Genomic DNA, 27,801 nt, shown 5'->3' on the forward strand with positions numbered 1-27,801 from the left:
AAGGGAGGACCTGACCTAGTAAGGCTTGCTCAAGTCCATCTCTGCCATTAGAAACCTTGCTGTGAAGTTCCTTTCTGTCCAGCAGTTAGGAGAGCAGGCAGAAAAAACATAAGTTCCTCTTTAATCAGAAGACAGGGGCACTAAAAATGGAATGTGTCATCCATGGAGGAAAGCTCTTCATGAACGGACTTGATTAGGATAAAATATTCAAACTTCACAGAGCAGAAATCCATGCAAGGAAGAAAAAAAATCCAAACTGGCAGGGAAGATCAGGCTGGTCAACAGATGCATAGCAGGAATGGAGGGATTTTTCCGAGTGCCTACTCTACATCAGAGCTTGCCATGCTTTGGGGGTTTGTGGACATATCTGCAAAACTGAGAAACTGCTCTGGTCAATCCATGCACTCCACAACCTAGTACATACTTTGTCTACTCGCTACTATGGAATACTTCTTTCATAAAGAATACTTCTTTATTTTGGTAGGGGGAAGAGATTCTGCAGGCGCCAGGGAAGTCCTCTGCAGGAACAGGTGTGAACACAGATACATGTTGGTGACTCCTGACCTAAAATGGCTCACCAACAGAGGCCCACACAAATTTAGGATTCACAGCCCTCCGCCCCCCAAAAAAATCCAATTGGTATTTGGGGTTCCTACCTGCTACCTTACATGCTAAACAGAAATGAACTTTCTGAAGACTACAGTGACCACCAGAAATACTGCTTATATTTTCCACCTATTACAAACTTAAGTTGGGCAATCAGTCTGGACACTTTCAGCATCCATTCTCTGTCACAAAAATAGGAAAAGTAAGCCTAACAAAGTTCTGGTGAGGAAAAAACATGGTAAAGGCAACTTACAGTGTACACATTAAACACTATATAAATTGTTTGTGAATGTAAGCTGGTTTACAAAATTCCATCAGGACCCCAGGTTGACCAAGAAATACAATTCAGAATGAGGCAACGGAAAGAGCAGAAGGATTGAGTCTTAATAACTGAGTTAATGGGAGTCCTAATGATGTCCTTAATTGTGCTTATTTGCTTTACCCATGTAATTCATTGGTTTCTATGCATTTTCATTGGAAAAAGTAAAGCAAATACAGTGGTACCTTGGTACTCAAATGTAATCCATTCCGGAAGACCTTTCAACTTCTGAAACATTCAAAAACCGAGGCACAAAGGGCTGGCTGCAAGTTCAATTGGGAAAATTGAAAAACACACAACGGAAGCCGTTTGACTTCCAAGGCGCGTTCGAAAATGGAAGCAATTACTTCTGGGTTTTCGGCGTTCGAAAACCGAAACATTCAGCTTCCGAGATGCTTGAAAACCAAGATACCACTGTACCAACAGGCAAGTGCAATACTTGAATCCTCTCCTTCATACACACCCACCCATCATAATGTTAGTTTATAACTATATACAGGCATGCCTTGGATAGTTTGGTTACAGGCCATCACAAAAAAATGAGTAACACAATAAAGCAAGTCACACTTTTTTGTTTCTTTCCCAGAGCATATAAAAGGTACGTTTACACTATAATGTAGTCTATTAAGCCACCCCCCACCCCCGGTTGCAGGGTTGTAAGGGAGGAAACCCAGCCCCAACCCTAGCCAGCTCTACTCCCCTTACCACCAGAAGACAGGTGGCAGTGCCAGGGGGCTTCCTTCCCCTGGAAACGGCTAAACTGCCTGCTACAATATCTGCATGCACGCTACCTGCCTGCAATGTATATTTTTCAGTATAGTGCAACTATTCCAGTTAACACATGCAAATGCTCATCAGTTGACATCCAGGTTGACATTCAACTGCTGATTGAGAGCAATATGGAATTTCTTCTTTCTGTATCAGATTTTCTTCTTCACCCCATTCATTTTTGCATTCATTAAAATATTTAGTACTTTTGCTTCACCACACGACTTATGCCATAAAAATGAATAATTCAATACAAATATAAATGAATGCTCAAATCAGCTTTGAACATAAAAAACAAATTTTAAAGCAGCTTAAAAAAATAAGCTATCAGAATTAATTTGTATGAAATGAGAGAATCATAGCAAAAAAAAATTAAGTATACAGCAATGCTACAAGACCTGGGTAACATTAAGGAGATTTTGAAGGTGTTTTTTTTTTTTAAAGGAAAGAAGGCTGAGGGCAATAGATATCTTGTGATGATAGTTAGAGGTCTTTACTGTTTTTGCAGCTTAATCACATTTTCCACTTGAATGTTTGGTGTGTCACAGAGACAGAGTTATTTTTATCAGACAGTAACCATTTCCAAAAAATTGCTTGTACTTTGTCAAAGGCTGATGTATTCTGCTTAAAGGTTTGCCAGTGTTTATTACCATGCTCTGTTAAACCCATAGGGCTTTTTATTCACAAGATATGAAGCCGTGACTCTGTTCTTATAATCTTTGAGGAAACAAAATCGCTTTAGAAAGGATGTGAATATTTCCTTTTTACAAAGCTATTACCAGCTGTGGGGGAAATACACTCTGCAACCCAATCTCCATTGTTTTCTTCAAACTAGAAAAACTGAACAACACAGTCTTAACAGAAAGCATGCCTGAAAAGCATGCAACAGACTAAGGGACATGGCATTAACTAAACTGGATTGCCATTACAGAAGGCATGGGGAGTGATAGCACAGACACACTGTGCAAAGGCAACATGAGGTTTTCTGAAGAGGAGTTGCATACTGTATATGTTACGGGCAGCAAATTTTGAATTCCACAACATTCTTTGCCCAGTATACTGGAGCAATGGTAATTCTACACTACAGTTTTGAGCATTTTAAGGATATAGCATTGTTATATTAGCTAACATGGGGTATATGGGGGTAGTACCTCTGGTGGGGAACACGTTGTACTCCTTCTGGGGTAGTTTGCCCACCTTTGGTCCCCATGCTGCACGCAGCTCTCACCTGTGGCTCCTAGAAGCTGTCAGCATGCAATAGAAGCCACACCTAAGAAAAGGATTTGACTGACTGGCTAAACCAAATAAAGGTAGCTGATGGATCTCAAACGCTCAATGAGTTTGGGACTTCTCTGGTGGATTGAGCGGATGAGACCAATAGTGGGACCAATGGTCAAGAAGGCATTTTCTGCATGTGCTGTAGAGGGAAGTGAAGGACAGGTAGGGCCCATCAACCTAGGAAGGCAGCCCATCTACAGTGTTTGAAACTGATATATGAAAGCTAGGAGCCATATGGCACCTTAGACCTAGGTTACGGGCACAACAATGGAATGACTGGGCATGCTATTTTTATAACAAGAATACAAAGCTGAAAATGAATGAACTGCAGCTAAAATATTATGTTCATTTTTCACATGGTCTGGTCCTTCCCCTGCCCACCCCCTAATATTCTTAAGAGGGTCTCTTTCTACTTCAGAGAGTAGCTGGAAGTGGGAGGCAGAAAAAGGTCCTCCTTTCCTTCCACTCTGCAGTTTTAATCTGAAATCTTAAGCACAATACTGCACACAGAGCTCATAAACAGCTCATGCTAGTGAAATTCCCTGTCGCAAAATGCGCCTAGAACAATGGTAGTTTCGAACACTGCATATCCAGGAGAAGGAAAACTCCAGTCCTAAACTTCTGCTGCCTTGCAGGATATCTTCAGGAGGTGAAAAGACTAAGGAGTAAATGCTATACAAATCCAGAATGGAGTCCCTAAGATGATAGGATGGTGCCTTGCACACTTCTTTCCAGCTACTCCTGCAACCAAGCTGGTGCCAAATGAATTGCTTTCCTTTCCTTTGGACCGTGTCAGTGAGGCTGAGAGGGGCGTCTTGTCATCTGGGCAGCCCAGGACCTCCATACACACTGCCCAGGTGTGCATCCTTGGAAAATCACTTAGGTGCTGCTAATGCAGCCATTAGACTTCACCCTCAGAGGCGTGCTCTATTGTCTCTTGAGACAGACAGATGCCAAGAACATTAACTAACATTGTCAAAGCGCATATAAAATGGGCAGAACAGTAATTATTCAACTAGAGCTGTAATAATTGTTCACATGAACAAGAACACGGCCACTTGTATGGCATGCCAATCATTTGGAAAGAAATTCTGAGTGTCTGATTCCATGTTTACCCAAGCTCAGCTAGCCTGTGGTTCCTTTCAGTACACTTATTAAATGTATAAACTACCTTTATATTTAAAGCATCATTTCACAAGACATCAAGGCACAGAACATTAGATGAAAAAATAAAACACCCGGCAGCGAAAATTTGTGATAGCAGAAGAGGCACAGTCAATTGGGGCCTCTTCATTTGGGGCCAACACAATGCAGCTACAGTTAAGGGGCTTAGATTCTGCACTCCCTATCACCAGCAACCCCTCTACTCTTGAGCATGAGTCCCTCGCAGTTTGTGGATGATAGTGCTAATCAGAGTTCACTCTTCACAAGTGGAAATTGCAGTCTAAAGCAGGTGAAAATCCTGATTTAAGAAGACAAGATCTGCAGTGCCAACTCAGAATCATCTTGATCCTTAATTTGTGGAGCTGGTGGCAATATGCTTGGAGGTTGTGCTGGGACCTTCCATCAGTGGAGGGCTCTCATATGGATACAACTCAGTGGCCACAATGTAGAATGACAAATTGTGGTGGCAACTGGTACACGTATGTACACGCAGAGGTACATACACACAGAGAGAGAAAGATGACAGAAAATGAGTGTCTGAGATATTTTATTCTTACACCTCTCTGGAGAGAGGTGGAAAGAGAGACTCTTCCCAATAACATATTAATTAATGGAGACACTCTAGGGATATAATTTATCAGGAAACTAGGCTTTTGTTTAACAGGAAAGCAGAACTGAAATAATTGCCTCAGCTTTTCTAGAGTTGATAAAGAAAAGATGATTGTTTAAGTACCAAGTGTCAGAACTGTCTAGCTGATCGGTACTATCAGCAAAGAAACTATGAATATGACATATCAGGAATTCATAAGATTCAAATATAGGTATTTACTATTTTAAAAGTACCATTTGCTTCTTAATAGCTATGTCTTATTTCATTTCCCCCATTAATCTGCTACTTTTTCGGAAACAGGTTCCTGATCATCACGGTCAACTTCAGGGATTTGAAAATAAGCACACAGTGGTACCTCGTGTTACATACTTAATCCGTTCCGGAGGTCCGTTCATAACAGGAAACCGCTCGTAACATGAGGCGCGCTTTCTCTAATGGCGCCTCCCACTGCTGCCGCGCCACCAAGCGCGACTTCCTCTCGCATCCCGGGGCAAAGGTCACAACAAGGGGCATCTACTTCTGGGTTAGCGGAGCGTGTAACCAGCAGCATTTGTAAGGGGGCCGGTACATTACATGAGGTACAACTGTACTGTTTTACTTATCATGTGTGCCCTCTCCTAATCAAAATTGCTGACACTGAAAACAGGTAACACAAGTAAACTTACCTTCCTTCCCTTTAAACCTTTCCTGATCATATCTGTTATAGGCCGCGGGAATTGGCTGCTTGTTGCGCAAAGTGGGGTCCTGAAAACAAAAATGTAAAGTATGAGTTTTGTGGCATGCTAATGTAAGTCATTAAAAAAAAAGATTTACACTTAGAATATTATTACAATATGTGAAATGATGATGCAGAATTTACTTTAGGTTATATCCAATGGATTTGCTTAATGCAATCAATACACTTGCTTTTCACCACTTCCTCCTAGCTCTGCAGACTCCTGCATCCTTTGAAAAGCTGTTTTTGCATGTCAAGAAACCCTATTAAATATGAAGCAGAGGGTTGCAGCATATTGGGGAAGTTGGGAAAAAACATGTTCCCCATCTAACAGAACATTAAATGTTCACTAGCACAAAACTGTATTTGGATTCAACTCTTATTATTTTAATATATTCAAAGGTACTTCACATTACACCTGATTTGCTATTTAAGCTTATCTTAAACTTAGCACAATGTCATACTGTACTAAGTGAGGCTCAATTTAAAGAGTTAGCAAAGCAAGGCAGGAGCTGTTTTCCAGTTGCCTGATCCCAGTGCCATTGTAGCTTTCCTAAACCAAAACTCCCCCGAAAACCCCAAAACAGATTAGATGTATAAAAGTGGTTTCAACACCATTATTAAATTGATCCACACTGTTAATATTTAGAAATGTTACTGGCATGGCAAGGGTCAGTAGTTCTCAAACTAATCCAACAATTTATGAATTAAACCTGAGAAAGAATGGAATATTCTAAGAACATTAAGAACACAGTAATCTTTATGTAGCTTTTATTGATCTTTCAACCCTTAAAAATCAAAATTGACTGCCAACCAATTTGCCTTTTCTAACCAAAATTGCTGACACTGAGAACAGGTATACAGGTTCCACCAAGTCAGAGGGGTTTATTGCTAAGTAAACACCATTTGGAACTGAGATGCACAGATTAAGTACAAACTTGGGAGGAGTGGAAGCTTTTCCTAAGTGTAATTGAAATGCTGTCAGCCTAATGGGGCAGCAAATTCCAATTCATCCATCTTTTGCATAGGCCATTTACTAACATGGTTTCAATCATTCGGTACAGTGTACGTGAAACAAAGTCCCATCCATTTCAATGTTCAAGTGGCCATCGCAGTTCTGGACGTCATCTTATCATTACATGCAAGTTACGGCGAGAATGGAAAGAGTGCTTTGGTACAACTAGAAATGTGAATTTTGGAAAGTGGGAATCTGAGCCAACTCAACCACCAGGTATTGTGCCTCATCGTCATTACTTTGTAACACCAGGCTGCCATTGGTTTTAAGTCCTGGTCACCTTGCTGATTCTAGGTAAACAAGCTCTATCCTAACTAAGTGACACGGAAAACACAGAAAGGCATGGAAACAGCAGGGGGATAGAAGAAGAGCTGAGATCTGGCCAACGAAGGTCCACAGCAGAGGCAAAACCTGAATGCCATCCAGGAAGAGTGGTAATTAAAGTACCCTCTGTAAGAGATCCACTATTAATAAAACTAAACAGTATAATAGTATTTTAGGGAGTCTTGCTAGTAGAATCTACACCAATTTGGAATTTGGGGCAGTATACAATACAGGGACATTTGGTTGCACAATATAATTTCTCCTCCCTCTCTTCTCCCAATCTGTACACTAAGCCTGTTCTGGGGGTTATTCTAGGCTTCTGGAGCAGATTTGGGGTGGGTGTAAGGCTTGCATGGAGAGCAACTTCCATTGCACAAACTGAAATCCTTGCACCAACAGAACTATTTTGTTGGATGCTGCCCTTGTTTTTGAATAAATCTGTTTTATTTCACACAAGTATACTGATTCAAGTATACTTCCTACGTTTATTTTGGACTTTTTTTTTAAAAAAAAAATGTTGCTACAGTCAAACCTCAGTTGTTGAACGTAATCCTTTCTGGAAGCCTGTTCAGCTTCCGAAATGTTCAATAACCAAGGCGCAGCTTCCGCCTAGTTGCAAGAGCTTTGGATGTTCGAGTTCCGAAAAATGTTTGAAAACCAGAACACTTACTTCCGGGTTTTCGGCATTCGGGAGCTGAAACATACGATAACCGAGGCATTCGGGAACTGAGGTTTGACTGTACTTGGAATTTTAAGGAAAGTGCAAGGGCCAACATTGCCAAAGTCCTTTTAAAATTAGCAAGCATTCTGTTTCAATTGTCTACATAATTTCTTCCAGGGTGTAAATCTTCACATAAACTTCACTTCTGTAATATGGACATTCAAACTATTGGCATGACAAAATACATGGGAAGCAGTATTAAAGATATCTGTTTTGCAATTAAATGCTCAGTACCGGAATCCTTTTGCTTTTTAATTAAACCCAAATTCCCTTACTGAATGAATAAGTCTTACCACTGGTGCAGTATTTGGTGCTGGTCTTTGTTCAGGTGCACGTCCTTCTTCTCTTGCTTTGACGGACTGAAGAATTGCAAAAATGTTCTTGGCAAAGTTCTAGAACACAAGAGATTGAGTGTTATACTATTTATCTGTTAACCAGTGTCTTCTGAAGCAGTGTATAACAGAAAAGTGTGGTATATAAATTTACATCTATACAGTGTACTACAAAGTATCGCTAGAAGCCACAATTTTGAGAAATGCAACTGACAAAACCACTGAACATTTTCTGCCACTCTTCTGTCTCTTACCGTTTGCACATTTCCAGACAGTGATAATAAGTAGCATGTGAAACAGCTTTTAATCAATTTGCACATGCACATGAGTTGTCACATACAGTGGTGCCTCGCAAGACGAAATTAATCTGTTCCGCGAGTCTCTTTGTCTTGCGGTTTTTTCGTCTTGCGAAGCACGGCTATTAGCGGCTTAGCGGCTATTAGCGGCTTAGCGGCTTTAAGAAAAAGGAAACAAACTCGCAAGACGTTTTGTCTTGCGAAGCAAGCCCATAGGGAAATTCGTATTGCGGAACAACTCAAAAAACAGAAAACTCTTTTGCCTAGCGAGTTTTTCGTCTTGCGAGGCATTCGTCTTGCAGGGCACCAGTGTATTTCCAGTTTCTGTCTCTTTGCACAAATGTATTAAAGGAAGAGAGACTTTAATGCTTAGAAAATACAAAGTAGCTAGTGACAAATGCCCTCCTCTTAACACTTGGTGACAGTTTCCTTCCTTCAGCTTGGTACAAGTAGAGGAAAAGGCAGGTGCGAAGTTTAGTTAGTGACCTTTGTATGTAAATGACCCTTGCAACCCTGGGCTCATTTTGGAGGAAACACAGGATATAAATCTATTTTATAAAATGTGTGTCTACATGAGCACTAGCACATACGTTCTAATTAATTACAATAATCTTTCTCTCCATGACATGCGAAGAGGTTTTATGAACTCCACCCAATGCTCCTATGTGTTACAACATAAAGAATAATGAAGTCAGCCCATAATTATCAATAAAATATCAATAAAACATCAGTAGATACTGATCGGATAAAAAGAGTAATACAAATTTTGACAGACAGTACAGTTTTCAGAAGACATCAGAAAGAAGGCAAAAGTGGTTCCTATTGAACTTCTACTGGTAGGGAATTCCACAAGGCAGGGCTTCCCACGCTACATTACATGTAATACTCTAGTATACTCATTGATACAGGGACATGGGAGGTGCTGTGGTCTAAACCACTGAGGCTCTTGAGCTTGCCGATCAGAAGGTCAGCGGTTTGAATCCATGCAATGGGGTGAGCTCCCGTTGCTCTGCCCCAGCTTCTGCCAACCTTGCAGATTGAAAGTATACCAGTGCAAGTATATAAATAGGTACCACTCTGGCAGAAAGGTAAACGGAGTTTCCATGCGCTTTGGTTTCCGTCACGGTGTTCCGTTGCACCAGAAGCGGTTTAGTCCTGCTGGCCACATGACCTAGAAAGCTGTCTGTGGACACCAAACACCAACTCCCTCACCCTTAAAGCAAGATGAACGCCACACCTCATAGTTGTCTTTGACTGGACGTAACTGTCCAGGGGTCTTTACCTTACCTATCCACTGATCAATGTATTACTATGAACCATATTATAAAAATATATCCTAGAACATTAAGAAAAATCCTTATGTAGCCTTTATTGATCTTTCTGCGGGATTTGACTATTAATCGAAACACATGGGAGAAATTTCAAATTGCCAATATCAAATGCAGACTTCCGCTATTGATCCACGAAGTATACGGCTATGCAGAAATGAGGCTCAGAGTAGGTTTAAAGGGTGGTATGGTTGGTGATTTTAAAACATCACAAGGAGTAAAGTGAGATTGCATTCTGGCTCCCACTCTTTTTAATTTTTATATTAATGATTTGGTGCCTATTTAGCCAATGCAAACTTCCCCTCTCCAGTAATTAGAGACAGAAAGATCTCAATCTTGATGTATGCAGATTATTTAGTACCCCTCTCTCTTTCCTCAAAAATCTCTTGGAGGTGTATAGCACATACTGTAAACAGGAAAGCCTAGCTACAAATTACTCTTAAGACCAACATTATGATTTTTGGCAGACACAGACCTACGTAGAGATGATGCTTGGATCAGCAGGCCATAGAACAAACTCACTCATTTAGATAAATGGGTGCACTCTTTACTGAAATCCTCTCGTGGAAGTGTCATATGAAGACAGTAAAAATCAAAGCATAGAAAACCATAGGGGCACTGATGAAATCCTATTACCAAAAGGAAGGTCAGCTGACTGAACCATCCCTAAAGATAGTTGGTAGCAAAGGGCTTACTCAAATGCTCCATGGCTCTGAAATCTGGGGCTCTGATTCAAACTCCATTAAAGATTTGAAAACCGGACAGAATACAGTCATACCTCGGGTTGAAGTAGCTTCAGGTTAAGTATTTTCGGGTTGCGCTCCGCGGCGACCCGAAAGTAACGGAGCGCATTACTTCTGGGTTTTGCTGCTCGTGCATGCGCAGACACTCAAAATGACGTCACGCACATGCGCAGAAGCGGCGAAACGTGACCCGCAGACACATGTTACGTTTACTTCAGGATGCGAACGGGGCTCCGTTCGTATCCAGAGGTACCACTGTATATTTTTTTCTGGAAGCTTTACTCTCCACCATCAGGAATATCAACAGCTCTTTCTCGTACAGAGGTGGCCAACAATTAAGGAAAGAGCATCCACAAAAAGGGAGTTTCAACTAGAATATATATTTGAGAGATTTTAAAATTTAAATGTTCTGTAACTAAACTATATCCTGACCGCCTGGCAGCATAAAAGGAGGGTAAATAAACCTGGATGCGGGGCGAAAATACTAGTAATCTGGTAATCTAGTTGTAAATTACTTAGGTATGTTGATTGCAATGGGTCTACTCCAAACATGACTAGTATTGGATCTTGCCTTAAAGCATAAAAAGCTAGGTACACTAGACAAATGACTCGGGATGTGCGCAAATGTGTAAGAAGCAAGAAAAACATAATATAGGCCTTTCAAACCAAGAAAATTACTATGTTAACCCTATTAAAAGGAGCTCAGCATGAGGCAGCATAAGTAAACCATATTAGGCTGTTTAAAAGCAGCATATAATGCTAATATCAGTCATATTTAAAAGGGCACATATTTAACAAATTTACATCAACTCTCAAGATGCACTTCATATTGAATGGCATATGTACACAACAGATGTCCTCCATTACCGATAATTCTAAGTAATAATGAATGTATTCAGTAGCAGAGCTCCCTGCAAAACATTTATAATGCAAAATGGTTCTCTCCTATTAAGTATGGAAACATTAAAGCATCAAAAAACAGACACAAGCTGCAAAGTTCTAAGTGTGCTACATTCTTAGTAATGTGCCTGTCTTGCACATTGATGTGTGCTTTAAGACTACACGAGAGTAACCCAGGGCCCCTTGCGGTAGTAATTCCATTAAAAAAACCAAAACCTGACCATCTCATTCAAGTCTGCTGCATAAAGTCATCTTCAGAAGCGGCTGGAATGATATAGAAATGAATGGACAGTTCAAGCCTATACCCCATTTAAAAGACTCTAAATGAACTGTATTTTTTAATAGAAGGCCCAGTGCAGATATAATGCTAGCTAGCAACCTTGCTTACTGCAGTTAGCAAACAAAGAGCCAGCCCTTGGGAATGCACACTCAGTTTCCTCCCTGAAGAAGCTTTGCTCTTCTATTTCAATCACGGTTAAGCAACTTAACCGCCATATAGAGGAGGGAGAAAGGTTCTTTTCTGCTGCTCCAGAGAAGCGGACACGGAGCAATGGATCCAAACTACAAGAAAGAAGATTCCACCTAAACATTAGGAAGAACTTCCTGACAGTAAGAGCTGTTCGACAGTGGAATTTGCTGCCAAAGAGTGTGGTGGAGTCTCCTTCTTTGGAGGTCTTTAAGCAGAGGCTTGACAACCATATGTCAGGAGTGCTCCGATGGTTTCCTGCTTGGCAGGGGGTTGGACTCGATGGCCCTTGTGGTCTATTCCAACTCTATGATTCTATGAACTTTTGGCACCGACATTAACTGCAGTGGAGCTAATGAGATGGGAAAGAGAAATGGGGAAATGGTGTATTTTTTTAGCCCTTTTTTGAAATTTTCTAGTTTTCTTTTAAAATGAGGAAAATGCTTTTTAACTCAAGGGTTTAAAGAATTATTTTAGTTGTGCTTTGCCCCTCAAAATGGATTCCAATACAGTGGTACCTCAGGTTAAGTACTTAATTCGTTCTGGAGGTCTGTTCTTAACCAGAAACTGTTCTTAACCTGAAGCACCACTTTAGCTAATGGGGCCTCCCGCTGCCAGCGCGCTGCCGGAGCACGATTTCTGTTCTCATCCTGAAGCAAAGTTCTTAACCTGAGGTACTATTTCTGGGTTCGCAGAGTCTGTAACCTGAAGCGTATGTAACCTGAAGCGTATGTAGCCCGAGGTACCACTGTACCTGCTTATGGCAACCTACTGTATTAGGATATTATTTCTGTACTGTAGACAGGTTCAACTCAAAACCTAGAGCTGGAAATTACTTCAACAGAACTGGAAGCATGTGCTCATCCGCATGTAACCCTAAGCAATAGTTTAGCATGATTTGTATTAACTTTAGCAAAGTTGAGCACAGCGTCCAGCTCCTCCTCCACTCCTTCCAAATGGCCAGGAACATGACTCCTGCCCAGTTTATTTCCAAATAATCTGTTTAGCACTGCTTTAAAATGAAGTCTGACAAGTTGCTCATTGCGAGAAGTGAGGTTACAGGGAACCAGACAGAGGGCCTTCTCAGTAGTGGCTCCCACCCTTCAGATGTGAAGGAAATAAGCAGCTATCCTATCTTTAAAAGACATCTGAAGGCAGCCCTGTTCAGGGAAGTTTTTAATATTTAACGCTGTATTGTTTTTAACACTTGATTGGGAGCTGCCCATAGTGACTGGGGAGACTCAGCCAGATGGGTGGGGTATAAATAATAAATTATTATTATTATTATTATTATTATTATTATTATTATTATTATTATTATTATTATTGCTAAACAAGTTCTCTTACCATGAACCTGCTTTAAGCTATATCGTATTTTATTTTTCCACCCACTTTCCTACAATCTGCAATTTCCAATACTTATGGCCTTACAGTCAGATGGCATCTTCAGCAACAACTAGTAACTGTGCAGGAGGGGGAAGATCTTTGGCTGAAGTCACAGAATACATAAGTGGCTGGAAATAAGGAGGCTCAAGCTTTGCGTGGTTTGAGAAGTTCTTGGCAGGCCAACATGTGCTCCACTGCCTGTAGGCTGAGAAGCTCCTATTTGCATTTCTTCAGCTGAATACACTATTGTAGTAGCATCACACACACACACAACAAATGTCCATCTGTTATGCCTGGGCACATTTACGTGCAACAAATAAGCATCTGCTCCAGACAATTAGACCTAGAATGAAGTGATGCTCAGTAAGTACACACATACGTGGCAACAGATGGTGGCAGCGTAGCAACTTACACAAAATAGTTCAGTACACTGACTTCCAAACTGTGTGCAAGGGCACACTCGTGTGTTGCAAGGGAAAGGCTGAAGTGTATTTTCAACAGCTAGGCCACCAAAGCTGGACACTTCAGGCACCCCACGCCACTTGAAGTGGGGAGGACAAGAGCAAGAGCTGCAATTTGTTACTCCCATCCAGGACACGGGTGGCGCTGTGGTCCAAAGCACTGAGCCTCTTGGGCTTGCTGACTTCAAGGTTGGTGGTTCGAATCCCCATGATGGAGTGAGCTCCCAGTGCTCTGTCCCAGCTCCTGCCAACTTAGCAATTCGAAAGCACGCCAGTGCAAGTAGATAAATAGGTACCGCTCCGGCAGGAAGGTAAACAGGATTTCTGTGTGCTCTGGTTTCTGTCACGGTGTCCCATTGTGCCAGAAGCGGTTTAGTCATGCTGGCCACGTGACCCAGAAAGCTGTCTGTGGACAAATACCAGCTCCCCTGGCCTGAAAGCTAGATGAGCACCACAACCCCATAGTCGCCTTTGACTGGACGTAACCGTCCAGGGGTCCTTTACTTTATAACCCCATCCAGCACTTCTGCTGTTCCAGAATACCAACGAAATTTTGCCATACAACCCCCCCATTGGGCTTTATCACTTCTGCAATCAAGCCTATGGGCAAACTCATTTGCTAAACCTGCAGTGTACAGTTGAAAAATATATTTAACTTTCTAAAGCTCAGAATTCAGTCTTTTTTTAAAAAAAACAAAACAAAACCTGATTTATTATGTTCTATGTGTTTTTAAAAATTGTTTAATGTTTTAACTATTTATTTTCCATACTAAACAGCATTGCAATAGTATTATTATTTAAGGTATAAATATAAACATAAATTACTCCCCTCCCTACGTACGGGATTCAGGTTATGTTTATTTAAAGTGTGACATATTCTACAAACAGGATTAAGAATTTTCTGTTTGTTACGTATTTGATCTACTACAATATATAACACCATTTTCCCCCCTTTAAAATGTTCAGTCTTCAAGATGCCAACAGGTTACTGCTTCTGAAAATCTCCATAAAGTCATTTCATGTACTCATAAATCTAATCAGGGATGGGTAATTTGTGCCTCTCAAAATGATAATGGCCTTCAATTCCCAGCATTCCCAATGGCAAGGAATGATGGGAGTTGTAGTCCAAAATTATCTGGGTTAGGCAAAGCCTCAAAACCCTTGACCTAAATCAAGGTTGAGTTATTCATAGCCTGGTGAAACAGATATCTGTTTTGAAATGTAAATATTAAATTGCTTGAGGACCACAAGCTGGCTAGTGCTAGTAGTCAGAATTTGCGGACTCCTAGGTGAAATAAAGACTATTTAGTGTCATACCAATACACTTTCATTGCTTAAGCAACTAATTCATGTACTTTATTCAGGATATATACTGATTGGAAAACTTAATTTATAGCAATGATTTAAATTGAATTTTCCCCCCCTGGTCGTCAAATTGCCTTGATCTAAACATGCATGAGACTCCTAACTCAAAATGTTGGACATGTTAACATTATTGAAATTTGTCATTGGAATGAGCTCACAGCAGGAAAAATCATTCTTAGAGCTCCAAGTGCACATTGATTCCTTTGGTTCTCAGACTCCATCAAGTGAACAATTTTATCATGTGTGGAACAAGACCACCATCTAGTGCTCATTCAGAAAACTGTCTGTGAGGAGAAGAAAGGGGATTCTTCTTTTGTATTCCTTAGAGCTTTGAGATGCAGACCTACAAAGTGGATTTGAAAAAAACTCAGCATCTTAAAAGGCAACCCAGCACCTTCACTATAAGGGCGGCCTTTTGAGAATTCAGAATTCTTGCATTATTAGCTACTACAGAGACTGCTTTGAGAATGAAGTTCTCTTTGAACAAACTAACTCACTGTCAGGCACTGCAGCGAAACAAGGTTAAGCTTACTGACACGAGAAAGAAAATGTTGCGGGTCCGTTAGAGGTCACCTGAAATGTTCCAGTTAACAAATGAAAAGAATGAAATCTAGTATTCAAGGGCAAGAATTTGGATAAAGCTACAATGATCAAATTCTAAAGGGAACTGCCCTAGAGAGCCATGAATAAGGTGTGCATACCCCTACTAATACCTGAAGGCCCAAATATTCAATAATGGAATTAGGAGCAAAGGCTAGTAATAGAAAGAGGAAAAGCAACAATACAAAAAGGAAAGGAAAAGAGGAACACATAATACAGTGTTGAACATTTTTTATTTTTCTCTGCAAATATATTTCATACATTAGCAGCTTTATAGCTTCCAAATTCGAAATAATTTGAGGGTGTAAACACACCTTGCTCAAATATCCCCACTCTGTGCTGGGAGCCTTTGCTTGTCCTGCCAGCTGAACCTAACTTATGGTTTGTCTTTCACTAAACCATGAGCAGCAACCACTGCCACTCACAATTGAGCAGTGATCACCGGCATGCAGTTCATTCGTGCTTAACATTAACTATGCTTATGGTTGCCCATATCATAATGCAATTCCTCACTTCACCGGCTATACCTTTTACCCACAAAAAACCTGTCCTGCTTTGCCCCTTCCCCAGGACTGCTTATGATATATTTCTGCTATAAGACGCCACAATAACGTTTGTCAGAAATAATGTGGATATACTGACGCAAGCAGCGCCCAACACTTCCCAACTTGTACTCCATCATTATAGCAGTATTTCAGTGCACATTCTCATCATTTGATGAGCCTGCCACTAGATGTTACCAAGTAAGGGACACATTGCAGGCAACCTACCATGTACTGGTACATTTTGTGCAAAGCAATTTCAGCTTACTTTCAAAACCTTTGCCCCAAACATTTAAAACATCTTGTTCTACTAACAGTTTAAGTCAGGGATGGGCAGACTTCAGCTTTATAGAATTTTCTTTTTACTAGAAACAAGAGTCCACCAAGTAGAAAATAGGTGGCTCGGGGCAAAGTAGCACAGAATAATAACTAAGGGAGATGGTGAGGGAACTTACTTTCCAAATCAAAAACCATGGATCTTCCCCAGGTCAAGTCTAAATTAAGAGGGAGGAGCATCCTTTTGTTGCTATCACGAAAAAACAGTTAAGAACAGTGGCCAGTGATCTACAAACCAGACTCATTTATCAGTTGGCCCTGATCCAACTTCCACTCTCCCATGTTTTAAGTCTTAAAGGTAAAGGTAGCCCTGACCGTTAGGTCCAGTCACAGACGACTCTGGGGTTGCGGCGCTCATCTCGCTTTACTGGCCGAGGGAGCCGGCGTACAGCTTCCGGGTCATGTGGCCAGCATGTCTAAGCCGCTTCTGGCGAACCAGAGCAGCGCAGGGAAACGCTGTTTACAGGAGCTCACCCCGTCGCGGAGATTCGAACAGCCGACCTTCTGATCGGCAAGCCCTAGGCTCTGTGGTTTAGACCACAGCAGTCTTAGTTTAAGGTAAAATACACATCTACCAAAAACAGACTATATCAAGGACCCTGCAACATTCCTTCTTCAGAACATGGTCTTTAAATTGTAGACATTGCTGCCAGGATATCTGAACCAACATGTCAATATTTCAAACTCCTGTGGCTTGGCATGAGCAGCATAGCTTGCTCTTTGGCATACATTTTGTTTTCGATACAGTGATTAGAGTGGCAAGACCTCAATGTCATAGATCCTGGCAAAACCGCAGCTTCATATGTACTAAAAGATTCATTATTTTTTAAAATTGCAATTATGTTCCACCTTTTCTTCAAGGAGCTCAACATAGCATACATGCCCTCCCCCCCACTTCCACATTTAATCCCCTGAGGTAGGTTAGGCTGAGAGGCAGTGACTGTCCCTAGGTCACCAAGTGCGCTTCATGGCTGAGTGGCGATTTGAACCCTGGTCTCTCTGTTCCTAAGCTGACACTCTAATCACTACAGCATACTGGCATTTAAATTCAAAGCCACATCTCACAGACACAGCACTAGTCCCCCAGAGATTTCCCCAGTGTTCAGACTGGCTTTCAAACAGTGCAAATAGAATGACATTCTTTTCTAACAACAACACTGTTGTTGTTGTTGTTGTTAAAAAAGAATGTCACTCTGTTTGCACTGTTTGAAAGCCAATGCTGCATCACTGCAGGTAAAGGTAAAGGTAAAGGGACCTCTGACCATTTGGTCCGGTTGTGACCGACTCTGGGGTTGCGGCACTCATCTCGCTTTATTGGCCGAGGGAGCTGGCATAAAGCTTCTGGGTCATGTGGCCAGCATGACTTAGCCGCTTCTGGCGAACCAGAACAGCGCACAGAAATGCCATTTACCTTCCCGCCAGAGCGGTACCTATTTATCTACTTGCACTTTGACGTGCTTTTGAACTGCTAGGTGGGCAGGAGCTGGGACCTAGCAACAGGAGCTCACCCCATTGCGGGGATTTGAACCGCTGACCTTCTGATTGGCAAGTCCTAGGCTCTGTGGTTTAACCCACAGTGCCACCCGCGTCCCATCACTGCAGGTAGTAGAGTCTTAATATTTACCTTCAAGAACACAGTCAGTTTAGAAGCATAACAGGCTTTTTTTAAAATCAGAGGCAAACAAAACCAAACTCATACAATTCCCAACAAGGGAGAAATCATGCTCAAGATGAGACAAAGAAGAAAGCATCTGGAACTTCATGACCAAATCTATGAAATCCTGGTTCCAGTGTTACATAAAACCAACATCCTGCTTTATTCTTTCTGCACCCACAATCATCAAAATTCAACATGTGCATATTTGTTTACACATCAAGACAAATGGGCAAGTCAAGTAACCACTCTTCTAAAACACCTGGCAGAGATTCCTCCTCTGCAACCTTTCCAATAGGTATGGGCCAGGCCTATGTCACGTCACCACACCTCCACTGAGTCACAGTTTGGAACAAGCATTTTCAGTTCAGATCACAGAGAAGGTGTTGCTGTTGTTGTCAGGCTTTTGTACAGTAGCTTGTTAAAACATATCATACATTTTCTATGTATTTTGAGATGTGTACTGGCAAAAAAATGGCCAACTCTTGAAAACCGTGAACTCAGTGTAGTCTGAAATGTACTTTCAGGGACAGTGTGAAATTCGTTTTTCATAACATACTGTTAACAGGAATATAGATATAGACAAAAGAAATTGTCAGTAGTTAATGATACCTTGTAGAAAAGGTCCGTGAACATAAAATATAGTGCACACGCCATATAAATAAATAGCATGGCGTTTCTGCTGCTGGCTGTGAAGCCTGATCTTAATCATGTTTACTCCAGCATCTGAAACTTTGAAGTGTTAATCCCTTATTGATGAATTACCATATCTCCAAATTTCATGCACCTATGGGGGGGCGGGGAGCAAAATATAGCCATTTTGGCTTTCCAATGGAAGTCAATGGAATTTCTGTTTTTTCCCCCTCTTGCAATGTGATCAGGATTTGTGGGTCATCAATGGGCAATTGCTGGAAATGTAAGACAGCAGAGAGATCATTTTACCACATGTGGTGGGCATGTAATATAATTAAAAACTACTGGGAAATGATCCATAATGAACTAAAATTTTTTTTTTAAAAAACCCTTCTCTAAAAACTCAGAAGCATAGCTGCTGGGGTTAATCACAACAGAAGTGTTCCTCTATGCGACAACAGCTGCATGTGTATTACTAGCCCCAAAATGGAAAACAGACAAGATCCCAACAAAAGTATGGCATATTAAACTGTTAGAATATGCAGGGTTAGCAGGGATGACCACTAGAATAAGAAAGCAAAATGATGAAAAATATAAGGAGGACTGGATATTTTTTCTTGAATATATGAAAAGTATTATAAACAAACAATTAACCTAGCAGGATGGTGAGATTTTCAGCATGGTAAGAAAAAACTAATGCGTATGCGAGTACAGTGGTACCTCGAGTTACAAACGTATCAGCTTACAAACGCCTCAGGTTACAAACTCCGCTAACCTGGAAGAATTACCTCGAGTTAAGAACTTTGCCGCAGGATGAGAATGGAAATTGTGTGCACAACTCTAGTTAAGAACAGTTTCAGGTTAAGAACGGACCTCTGGAACAAATTAAGTTCGTAACTAGAGGTACCACTGTAGTTGCGATAGATGGGGCGAACCAAGAAAATGCGAGAAAAAGAATAGAGAAACAGAACCATGGAAGGAGAGGATGGGAAGTTGGAGGAGGAATACTTTCTGGTTTTCAGTTTATGTTTTACAATCTTAAAATTGTTATTTATTTTCTATTTCAGAGGTTTTTTGTGATCTTTGTATTTCCCCCCGTTTATTTCTCATATATAGAATGGTATTAGAAACACAATTTTCCTTTTTTTCTTTTTAAAGGATTTGTGGGTTGTGCCCAGATCGTCCCAGTTCAGGGCTGATCCGAATCACTGAATCCAGTCTCAAATCAGATTGGAGGAGGAGGGATTGTACTGGCCTAAGACTTACCATGCAAAACATTGGTACCTTACTGAACTAGAAGAGTTAACAGCTGTAGGAGCAGGACAAGGTAAAACATTTAGGGGTTTTCATACTTTATAGACTCTGGTGTCATTTTATGACGTTAAGCAAGACCAAAAAGCTAAAAAAGAAGAAAGGTGTGTCTTCTGAAGAGTGTTAGGATATGAATAAATGCATACGATAACAACCAAATCATGGTTCAACTATGATTGAGACTAAGAAATAATTGAGAAACAAGCAATTTCTAGGGAAATTTGCAGAGGTGTATATTGACAGTTCTTACTCTGCAGCCATATGCATGTTTATGTGGGGAAAGTACAAGTGAACATACAGTAGTTGCAAACATCTGAGAAAACACGCATAGGACTGGTCTGCTATGTGTACACACATATATTTGCACTACTACGTTCAAACTCTAAAATGACCGTTGTTCTTACTGAACATCAAAGGTAGACATAGAATCATCTGTCAGTTGATGGGACACAAATATGCTAAGTCCTTACCTTGCCTGTGCTTTGCAAAATGGTCGTTCTAGTCCTCCATACCCTTTCCCTGCTGACAATGTCTCGAGTTACATCAACTTCCGCATCGACAAAACTTCGCTGTTTAAGAGCAGTTATGTCATCATCCAAATCAGTCTTAATGGTGGACCTTTTCTTGGCCATGATTTTGGCTTTGATAGCAGCGATTTTTTCCACAGACATGGCTTCGGACAAGGATCTAGAAAAGATTGAGCAGAGTTACAAACCAGCATTTTATACCAACAACGGTATAAAATGAATGTCCCAGTGATAAACCACATAAATCTTCAAGCTCAATAAATCATGGTCTTAAGGTTTTACTGTAAAAGTCTCAAAAGTATCAATATTGAGAGACTGAGATAAAACTAATTTACAGCCCTAGGGCCAAGTTTGGCTTTCTTTCTTTCGTTCTTTCCTTCCTTCCAGACACTGTTATCTGATTCAGACATAACACTAAGCTACAGATTAGAACTATGTATGTGAGCATTAAGACTACAGTGATACCTCGGGTTAAAAACTTAATTCGTTCTGGAGGTCCGTTCTTAACCTGAAACAGTCCTTAACCTGAGGTACCACTTTAGCTAATGGGGCCTCCCGCTGCTGCCATGCTGCGATTTCTGTTCTCATCCTGAAGCAAAGTTCTTAATCCGAGGTACTATTTCTGGGTTAGTGGAGTCTGTAACCTGAAGCATCTGTAACCTGAGGTACCACTGTATGCGGATAATATGAGAGATCAGCATCTTTTGGGTCCTCTTCTCCTTAAAACTCTTTCCACTCCAGTTGATAGTTGTAACAAAAAATGATTGCCTAGACTTGCTTTTTTCCTTGTCTCTCCCAATCATCTTTCTTTTTATGCTGTGTCCTTAAGCTCATGGGGTGGGGGGATGTGGAGGAGACAGAGAGTGAGAACTTCCAACAACTGGGCCAAATGAGGCCTCAGTTGAAGCCCAATTTGCCCACAAGGCCATTATCACCAAACCACACACACCTGCCCCATACCTGACATCCCATGAGACATCAGTTGTGGGGCAGGTAAAGATACAGCGGCAAAGGAACAATCAGAAGCCTAAAAGTGTGCTCCCAATTGTTGGAAAGTGATGCTTCCTGTCAACACAAGTCAGCTGACTGGTAGTGACAGAAAGCCCTAGTGGGATTGGCTACACTCTGGAGTTCCTCATCTGTGCAGCAGCCAATTCCTGCCCAAAGCAGGCTTGCTAGAAATGCTGATCAGCTGATTGGGGCATTCAGCAAGCCCCACCAGGCTTGGTACTTACAGAAAGCTCACAAATATTACTTTGCATAGCTGGCTGTACCTCACACACCTCTCCACTGGCAAGCTCTTGTGAGGGTTTTTCTTTTCAGGGACATAGGAACTTTTATCCACGCCTAAGCACTCTTTCTTATATTAGCAGAGGATCAGATGCAATTAGGACAGTGTGACCTAAAACCACCACCATTTGCCTCTAAACTCTGTTTCTGCAACAGCTTCCTTTTAAGTCCTAGGGGTTCAGGTTATTGCTAATACAGTGGTATCTTGGTTTACGAACTTAATCCGTTCCGGAAGTCCGCTCTTAAACCAAAGAGTTCTTAAACCAAGGTGTGCTTTCCCATAGCAGCGGGGGACTCAATATACAAATAGAACATACTCAACAGGAAGTGAAACATGTTCTGCTTCCAAGGCAAAGTTCACAAACCAAAACACCTACTTCCGGGTTTGAAGCATTCTTAATCCAAGTTGTTCATAAACTAAGCTGTTCTTAAACCAAGGTACCACTGTACCCGTTATTGTGCTTGCTCCACAGTAAAATATTAGTACTGGGGGAAAGGTTTCTTATTTAAGGATTGGCCACAATAGGAAAGACACTAGTTAAGGTAGACTGGAAGGAAATGATTAACAAAGTGGGCTAATAAGCCTACAAGGGAAAGAGGGAAGCAAGAAATACTGTAGGACTTTTTTTTCTTTCTTAAAGTTGTGGCAAAAGTGACTGATACTCTTGGAGGAATGCATTAGTGTTTCTTGCCAATGGTAATGGTGAAGCAATAATGCTTGGCAGTTCTGTGCACTGTGCAGATGACTTCACCATAGCAGCTGAGAGGCTGTGGGTAGCATGGATTGGCGAGAGAGAGAAGACAGGCAACAGGCCAATTATTAGCCGAAACAGACTATGGTTTGTTTGAATGTCTGTGAGCTGAATCCTGGCTTGTTCAACAAACCATGGTTTAAATGACGTACCACTTATTGTTACATACAAACACAGCCAATGTATGTATTTTCATGCAACGGTAAGCTCATGTTTCACATTATGTGTGGTTTCTCTGAGTTCCCTTTGTCAAGTGGAAAACTTGGGGGGGGGGGGATTTCCATACAAACCTAAGGAAAACCAGAAACACAGTACAAATAGTTGTCCTTTTCTACAGTCTTAAGACTGGTGCTGCTGCCTTAGTGCTAGACAAAATGGCCTTGACCTCCTGGACTTTCACAGCTCTTGGATTTCAAATGACAAGTTCAATGATCTTATCCCTGACCTTCGAACAATTGCTAAACAAGTAATTTCTTCAATACAAATTGAACTGCAATTTAAAATTATACCTGAAACAATGTTTAACTGTAAATAAGTCTCTCTCACACACAAATGTGAAAGAATACTTCCTCCTTTTTGCTGGAAAACTGTTGATTTCACCCAGCTGTGCAAGCAACACTTCTCCCCCTGCCCGAGAAACAGGAAACAGCAATTTCTTAAGCAATTTTCATGAGCTTCTTATACAAAAAAGGCAGCGTACTTCTTACTGCTATCATGTGTTTTGCAATTAATCTGTAGGTGAAGAATACAGCTTTAGGAAAAAAGATGTATGTTTGCAAATCTTCTGCCCTTAGCTCTGTGTGCCCACATGCACATAGTATCACGGAATCCACTGAGATGGATTGGGAAATTTACCTATCCTGTCTGGTGCTTTCCTATGTGGTACACATGGACTCTCGGATAAGCTAAAGTAAGTCCTTATACCTAAAAACTCTGTACTGTGGTCAAACTTTGAGTTACATGAATTAACCAGGAACCTATAGATTCTTTCTAATCTCCAAATACAGAGTTTCTCTTTCATAAACAGCACAAACAATTCACCAGCTTTAAAATCCTAAATCTCCTTGGCTCCATTTTATAGGTGTAGGAATGAAGCTAAGAAGCCCAGAGGTGAGCAGCAATTCTCCTGTTTTCCAGGTGTCAGGCTGCAGCTCAATGTTATTTACTTAAAAATGAGTCCCACTGAATTCTGTGGGATTTACAACACTGGAGTAAACGTGATTAAGATCAGGCTGCATAGCCAGTAGCAGGAACACCAAGAATGCCAGGCTCTCTCTTCATACGGAAGATGCACTACATTTTAAGTCCATGTGCCTTTTCTACAAGATACCATTAAACACTGACTACTTCTCTTGCGTATTTCCATTTCCCTATTAACAATATTCCATGAAAAAGTTAGCAACAAATCTCACATTGTCCCTGCAGTTACACTGCAGGTAACGTTTTTTCAATGGTTGGCCATTTTTGCTGTGTCACATTTTAGAAAGGCCTACATGTCGAGAGCATTATCACAATTCTTGAATTAGCAATTATCAGAAACAAAGCAAGACTTGCCTGATCTGCTCCGTCTGCACAATGCCTTCTTTGTGGCCCTCCAGTCGAGCTGCCAGCCGCTCTTTGTCAAGCCGCACACACTCCTCATCCTAGGAAGAAGAGCAGTGTTTTTAAGAATTTTTTTTTGCTTCCTACAAGGATAAGCCAAGTGTCAGAGAAACTACAGCACAAGCCACCCAAAGCTACCCCTTAGGAAACTGGGAAACATTTAGTCAGCCCCAAAAGCCACAAGGAGTCCAAGTCCACAAACCACTGAAATAAGGGAGTTTATGTTAGGATATTTCCGTTCCACCTTAAAAGGGAGCAGGCTTTGTGAGTCACAGAGTCTGCGCATGTTCTATTCACAGGATGTTTATGCTTGCTGTTCCTTTCGATTTCAGTCAGTCGGTTGGAGTCACTGACTCAGAACAGTCATGTTTTTCTTTGTTCTGTTCAACGCTAAATAAAGTCTGTAGAATATGCTCTTCTGCGGTGCAAGCTTTCTGGCTGTGTTTTCTGCTGAAAGAGGGTGCACCAGCCTAAGAATGCAGCCAATCTATTTCTAAGACTTTGTGCCCCTAATTGCTGGATCTGCGTGACTACGGGAGGCCGATGGATCGTCCGGCAGCCGGCTTGGGGCTCAGATGGACGTTATCTCCCTGGCAGTATCCCAACAGTTTATGTACAGTTGTACAGTTGCATTGGTTGTCCGTGGCATGTCTATTCACTGCTGTTCCCCAGTAGCACTGGGGTATATATCAATATATCATCCAAAATTGGTTTGAAGTCCATATCGCGATATCAGTTTCATAATTTTTGACCTGACAATATATTACAAATGATTGTGTATGTGTGTTTGTGCATGCATGTGTGCGTGCAATGCAAAAATCACAATGTAGGGGAAACTGTGAAGCCAGGTAATGCTTCTCTCAATTCCAGCAGCCGCTGTTAACTCTGCCAGCTCAGCTGTCCTCTGCCTCCTGCAGGGGGGCAGCAAATCACAAGAGCAGGTACTGGCAAAAATCCCAATGCAGGAAAAACCATGAAGCCAGCCAACAGCCATAGCTCCATCCTTATTTCAGAAATTGCAATATATGAGTATATTGCGATGTTAAGCTGGTGGTAAAGCACACTGCTGAAAGCCAAGGTATTGTCCAGCCCTATTCCCCAATAGTATAGATTTGCCAGCCAGTTTTATGTTACCCATTCAATTATTTTTTTAAAAATCAGTTTAATGTCCAAGCTATAACCCTACACACCAAAAAACCTGTTTGGAGTGGTGTTAGCAATTATTTCTTCCATAACATGGCTTACAGTTCATGCTTTACCTTTCACAAACTACTGGACAGAGTTCTCCACTGAGCTCTCCCAAATATTAAATATGATCACAAGTCCTGTAAATTTATGTGAGCTTTGTGCTTGCTTTTTCTTTAAATCAGTAGTTCCTCTTCACCCCAATGCTGTGTGGTAAAAACTGCTTTCAAAAACTGAGGAGAGTTCCAAAAGCAGTTTGTTTTTAATATAGCATGGGATCAGCCATCCATAAAAGCAAATCAAAAAGCTGAAAGTTAGCGCAAGCCATTTGCATGACCCTGAACAATTTTTTTTTTACATTCTAAGTTTTGTCATTTAGAATCCTTAACTCAGAGATTACAAGGACTGAGTCCTTCCAACTATCATGAATATCAATGGGAAGCATTATGAGAATACAGGCTCTTCTCTGAGTTGTTTTAAAGACAGATAAAGTAAACCCACTTTGTCCCACAAACCTTTCGGGAAAAATATTACTAGGTTACCTCTATTCTTGGTTTCTTTGCTTCTGCTAGTATTTCATCAGCTGCTCTTTTAACTACAAGAAAAAGAGGCAATTAACATACATGAATGAGGCAGCCCTTCAAAAAGTGTGCAGTTGTAATACTTGAGAACTAAATTATACCTTGAGTAGATCGTTGAAGACCTATTTCAAGCGGTGCACTCCTGTCTATGCTCGATGATGTTGCTAAAAATATACAATAAGATCAATAAATCATGAATGCTTTTAAGATATACAAACATAAAATAGACAAGCCCCAAAAGTAACCATGCCATGCTAAAAGGTACAAGAAATGTCTTTGCTCGCTGCAACTTTGGTTGGTCAGAAAGTAACTAATGTGATCAGCATCCCCCAATAAGAATTTCACCGACAGCTCCCTACTTGGTGATTTTGGTTGACACTCGTGACAACAGTTTTATTCAGGTCTTTGTGCTGCTTGTTTCCAAGAGACTCAGGCAACCAATCATTCTCTTTTTGTAAACACCCCCCCCCCCTATTTACAACATGATCTAGATTTCGTTTTAGCTTATCTGGTTAACTAATTAAGCTTCAGATTCATTTTGGAAAGAGGCACCAGGCACTGTGGGTTAAACCACAGAGCCCAGGACTTGCTGATTAGAAGGTCGGTGTTTCAAATCCCTGCGACGGGGTGAGCTCCCGTTGCTCGGTCCCTGCTCCTGCCAACCTAGCAGTTCGAAAGCACATCAAAGTGCAAGTAGATAAATAGGTACTGCTCCGGCGGGAAGGTAAACGGCGTTTCCGTGCGCTGCTCTGGTTCTCCAGAAGTGGCTTAGTCATGCTGGCCACATGACCCGGAAGCTGTACGCCGGCTCCTTCGGCCAATAAAGCGAGATGAGCGCCGCAACCCCAGAGTCGGCCACGACTGGACAGTAAAGTCAGGGGTCCCTTTACCTTTACCAGGCCTCCAAACATCTGATGAAATCCAAGATCATCACCCTTCACCCTTCACCCTTCACCTGCATCTAATGTTGTGCAGAATTCTCCTTATACAGTGGGACATCTCCTTCCTTTCCTCCCCCTGAAGCCCCTTCGTGCTCCCCATATCTGCTCAAGAGGGTCCCCCAACCCTCTGGAGAAGATTTTGAGGGTGAACTAAGGAGAGCGGAGAAAGAGAAGTCCAATTACACAAACATCACCGCAGCAGTGGCTACAGCCTATATTTTTAGACCAAGGAGGAAAAACAGATTAGTGAAAACATGAAACAGTTAAATAACTTTTAACTCACATGTTTCCCCATTTAGGTATGCAAGTAGATCCTTTCTGTCAGGTCTTCTTACTACAGGAATGTTTTCAGTCTAAAAGAATGAAAATACAGCCTTGAGACACAGCAACATACATGTGTTTGCTTCAAAACAAACCCAAAGTCGACAGTTTGGTGTGAAGCCTATCTCAAATGTTAATCAGAACATCAAATACAGCTGCTTCTCAATAAAATGCCACATAGCAGGGTTTCCCCCAGGATTTGAAAATGCTAATAATAACCACACCTGAACAGAATGTTAGCATGGTTGGTCGAGTACAATCCGATTCACTAGGAGAGCATTGCTTCATAATTTATAACAATAGACTTAAAACAGTTTAAAGCAACAGACCAATTGTTAATAAAACATTTGATTTGAAAAATCCACTAAAAGTCCAAGGAAGTCCCAGCCATGCCTGCACCAAGAGCCTAGTTACTGCATAACTGTGACAAGTCAAAATAGCTTCAGCAGCTCCCAGTGAGGGAATAGGGCCTTATGGGATTACAAATTGTTGTGCTTCCACCAGTTGCAGAAGTATCAACAATTATTGCACTGCAGCTGGACTATGTCTTCCGTCAGCACTATTAACACAGTAGCGTGCAGTGTTACATGGCAAACGGTGGTGGCTTGGGTGCTATGTTATTACATGCACCTGCTTCTTCCAAGGAAAGCAAGTTTTGGAAAAAGGCAAATTGAAGTGTATTGGGGGGTGGGAGCGGGGACTGCTTAACCCTCCTCTTTTGAATATGCA

General features: G+C 41.3%; 1 protein-coding gene across 1 annotated transcript in view; it reads right to left on the bottom strand.

The window, feature by feature from the left end:
- CDC73 (cell division cycle 73) overlaps positions 1–27,801 on the bottom strand; it is a 106,162-nt gene that overhangs the window by 67,554 nt on the left and 10,807 nt on the right. The window contains exons 3-9 of the mRNA XM_083506811.1: positions 27,035–27,104; positions 25,912–25,974; positions 25,772–25,824; positions 23,997–24,085; positions 20,344–20,560; positions 7,814–7,912; positions 5,411–5,489 (exon numbers count right to left, since the gene is read on the bottom strand). Of these exons, the coding sequence (XP_083362937.1) occupies positions 5,411–5,489; positions 7,814–7,912; positions 20,344–20,560; positions 23,997–24,085; positions 25,772–25,824; positions 25,912–25,974; positions 27,035–27,104 (670 nt within the window). The remainder of the gene's footprint in view (positions 1–5,410; positions 5,490–7,813; positions 7,913–20,343; positions 20,561–23,996; positions 24,086–25,771; positions 25,825–25,911; positions 25,975–27,034; positions 27,105–27,801) is intronic.

This window comes from Podarcis liolepis, assembly GCF_965112155.1.
Source record: "Podarcis liolepis genome assembly, chromosome: 6".
NCBI lineage: Eukaryota > Metazoa > Chordata > Lepidosauria > Squamata > Lacertidae > Podarcis > Podarcis liolepis.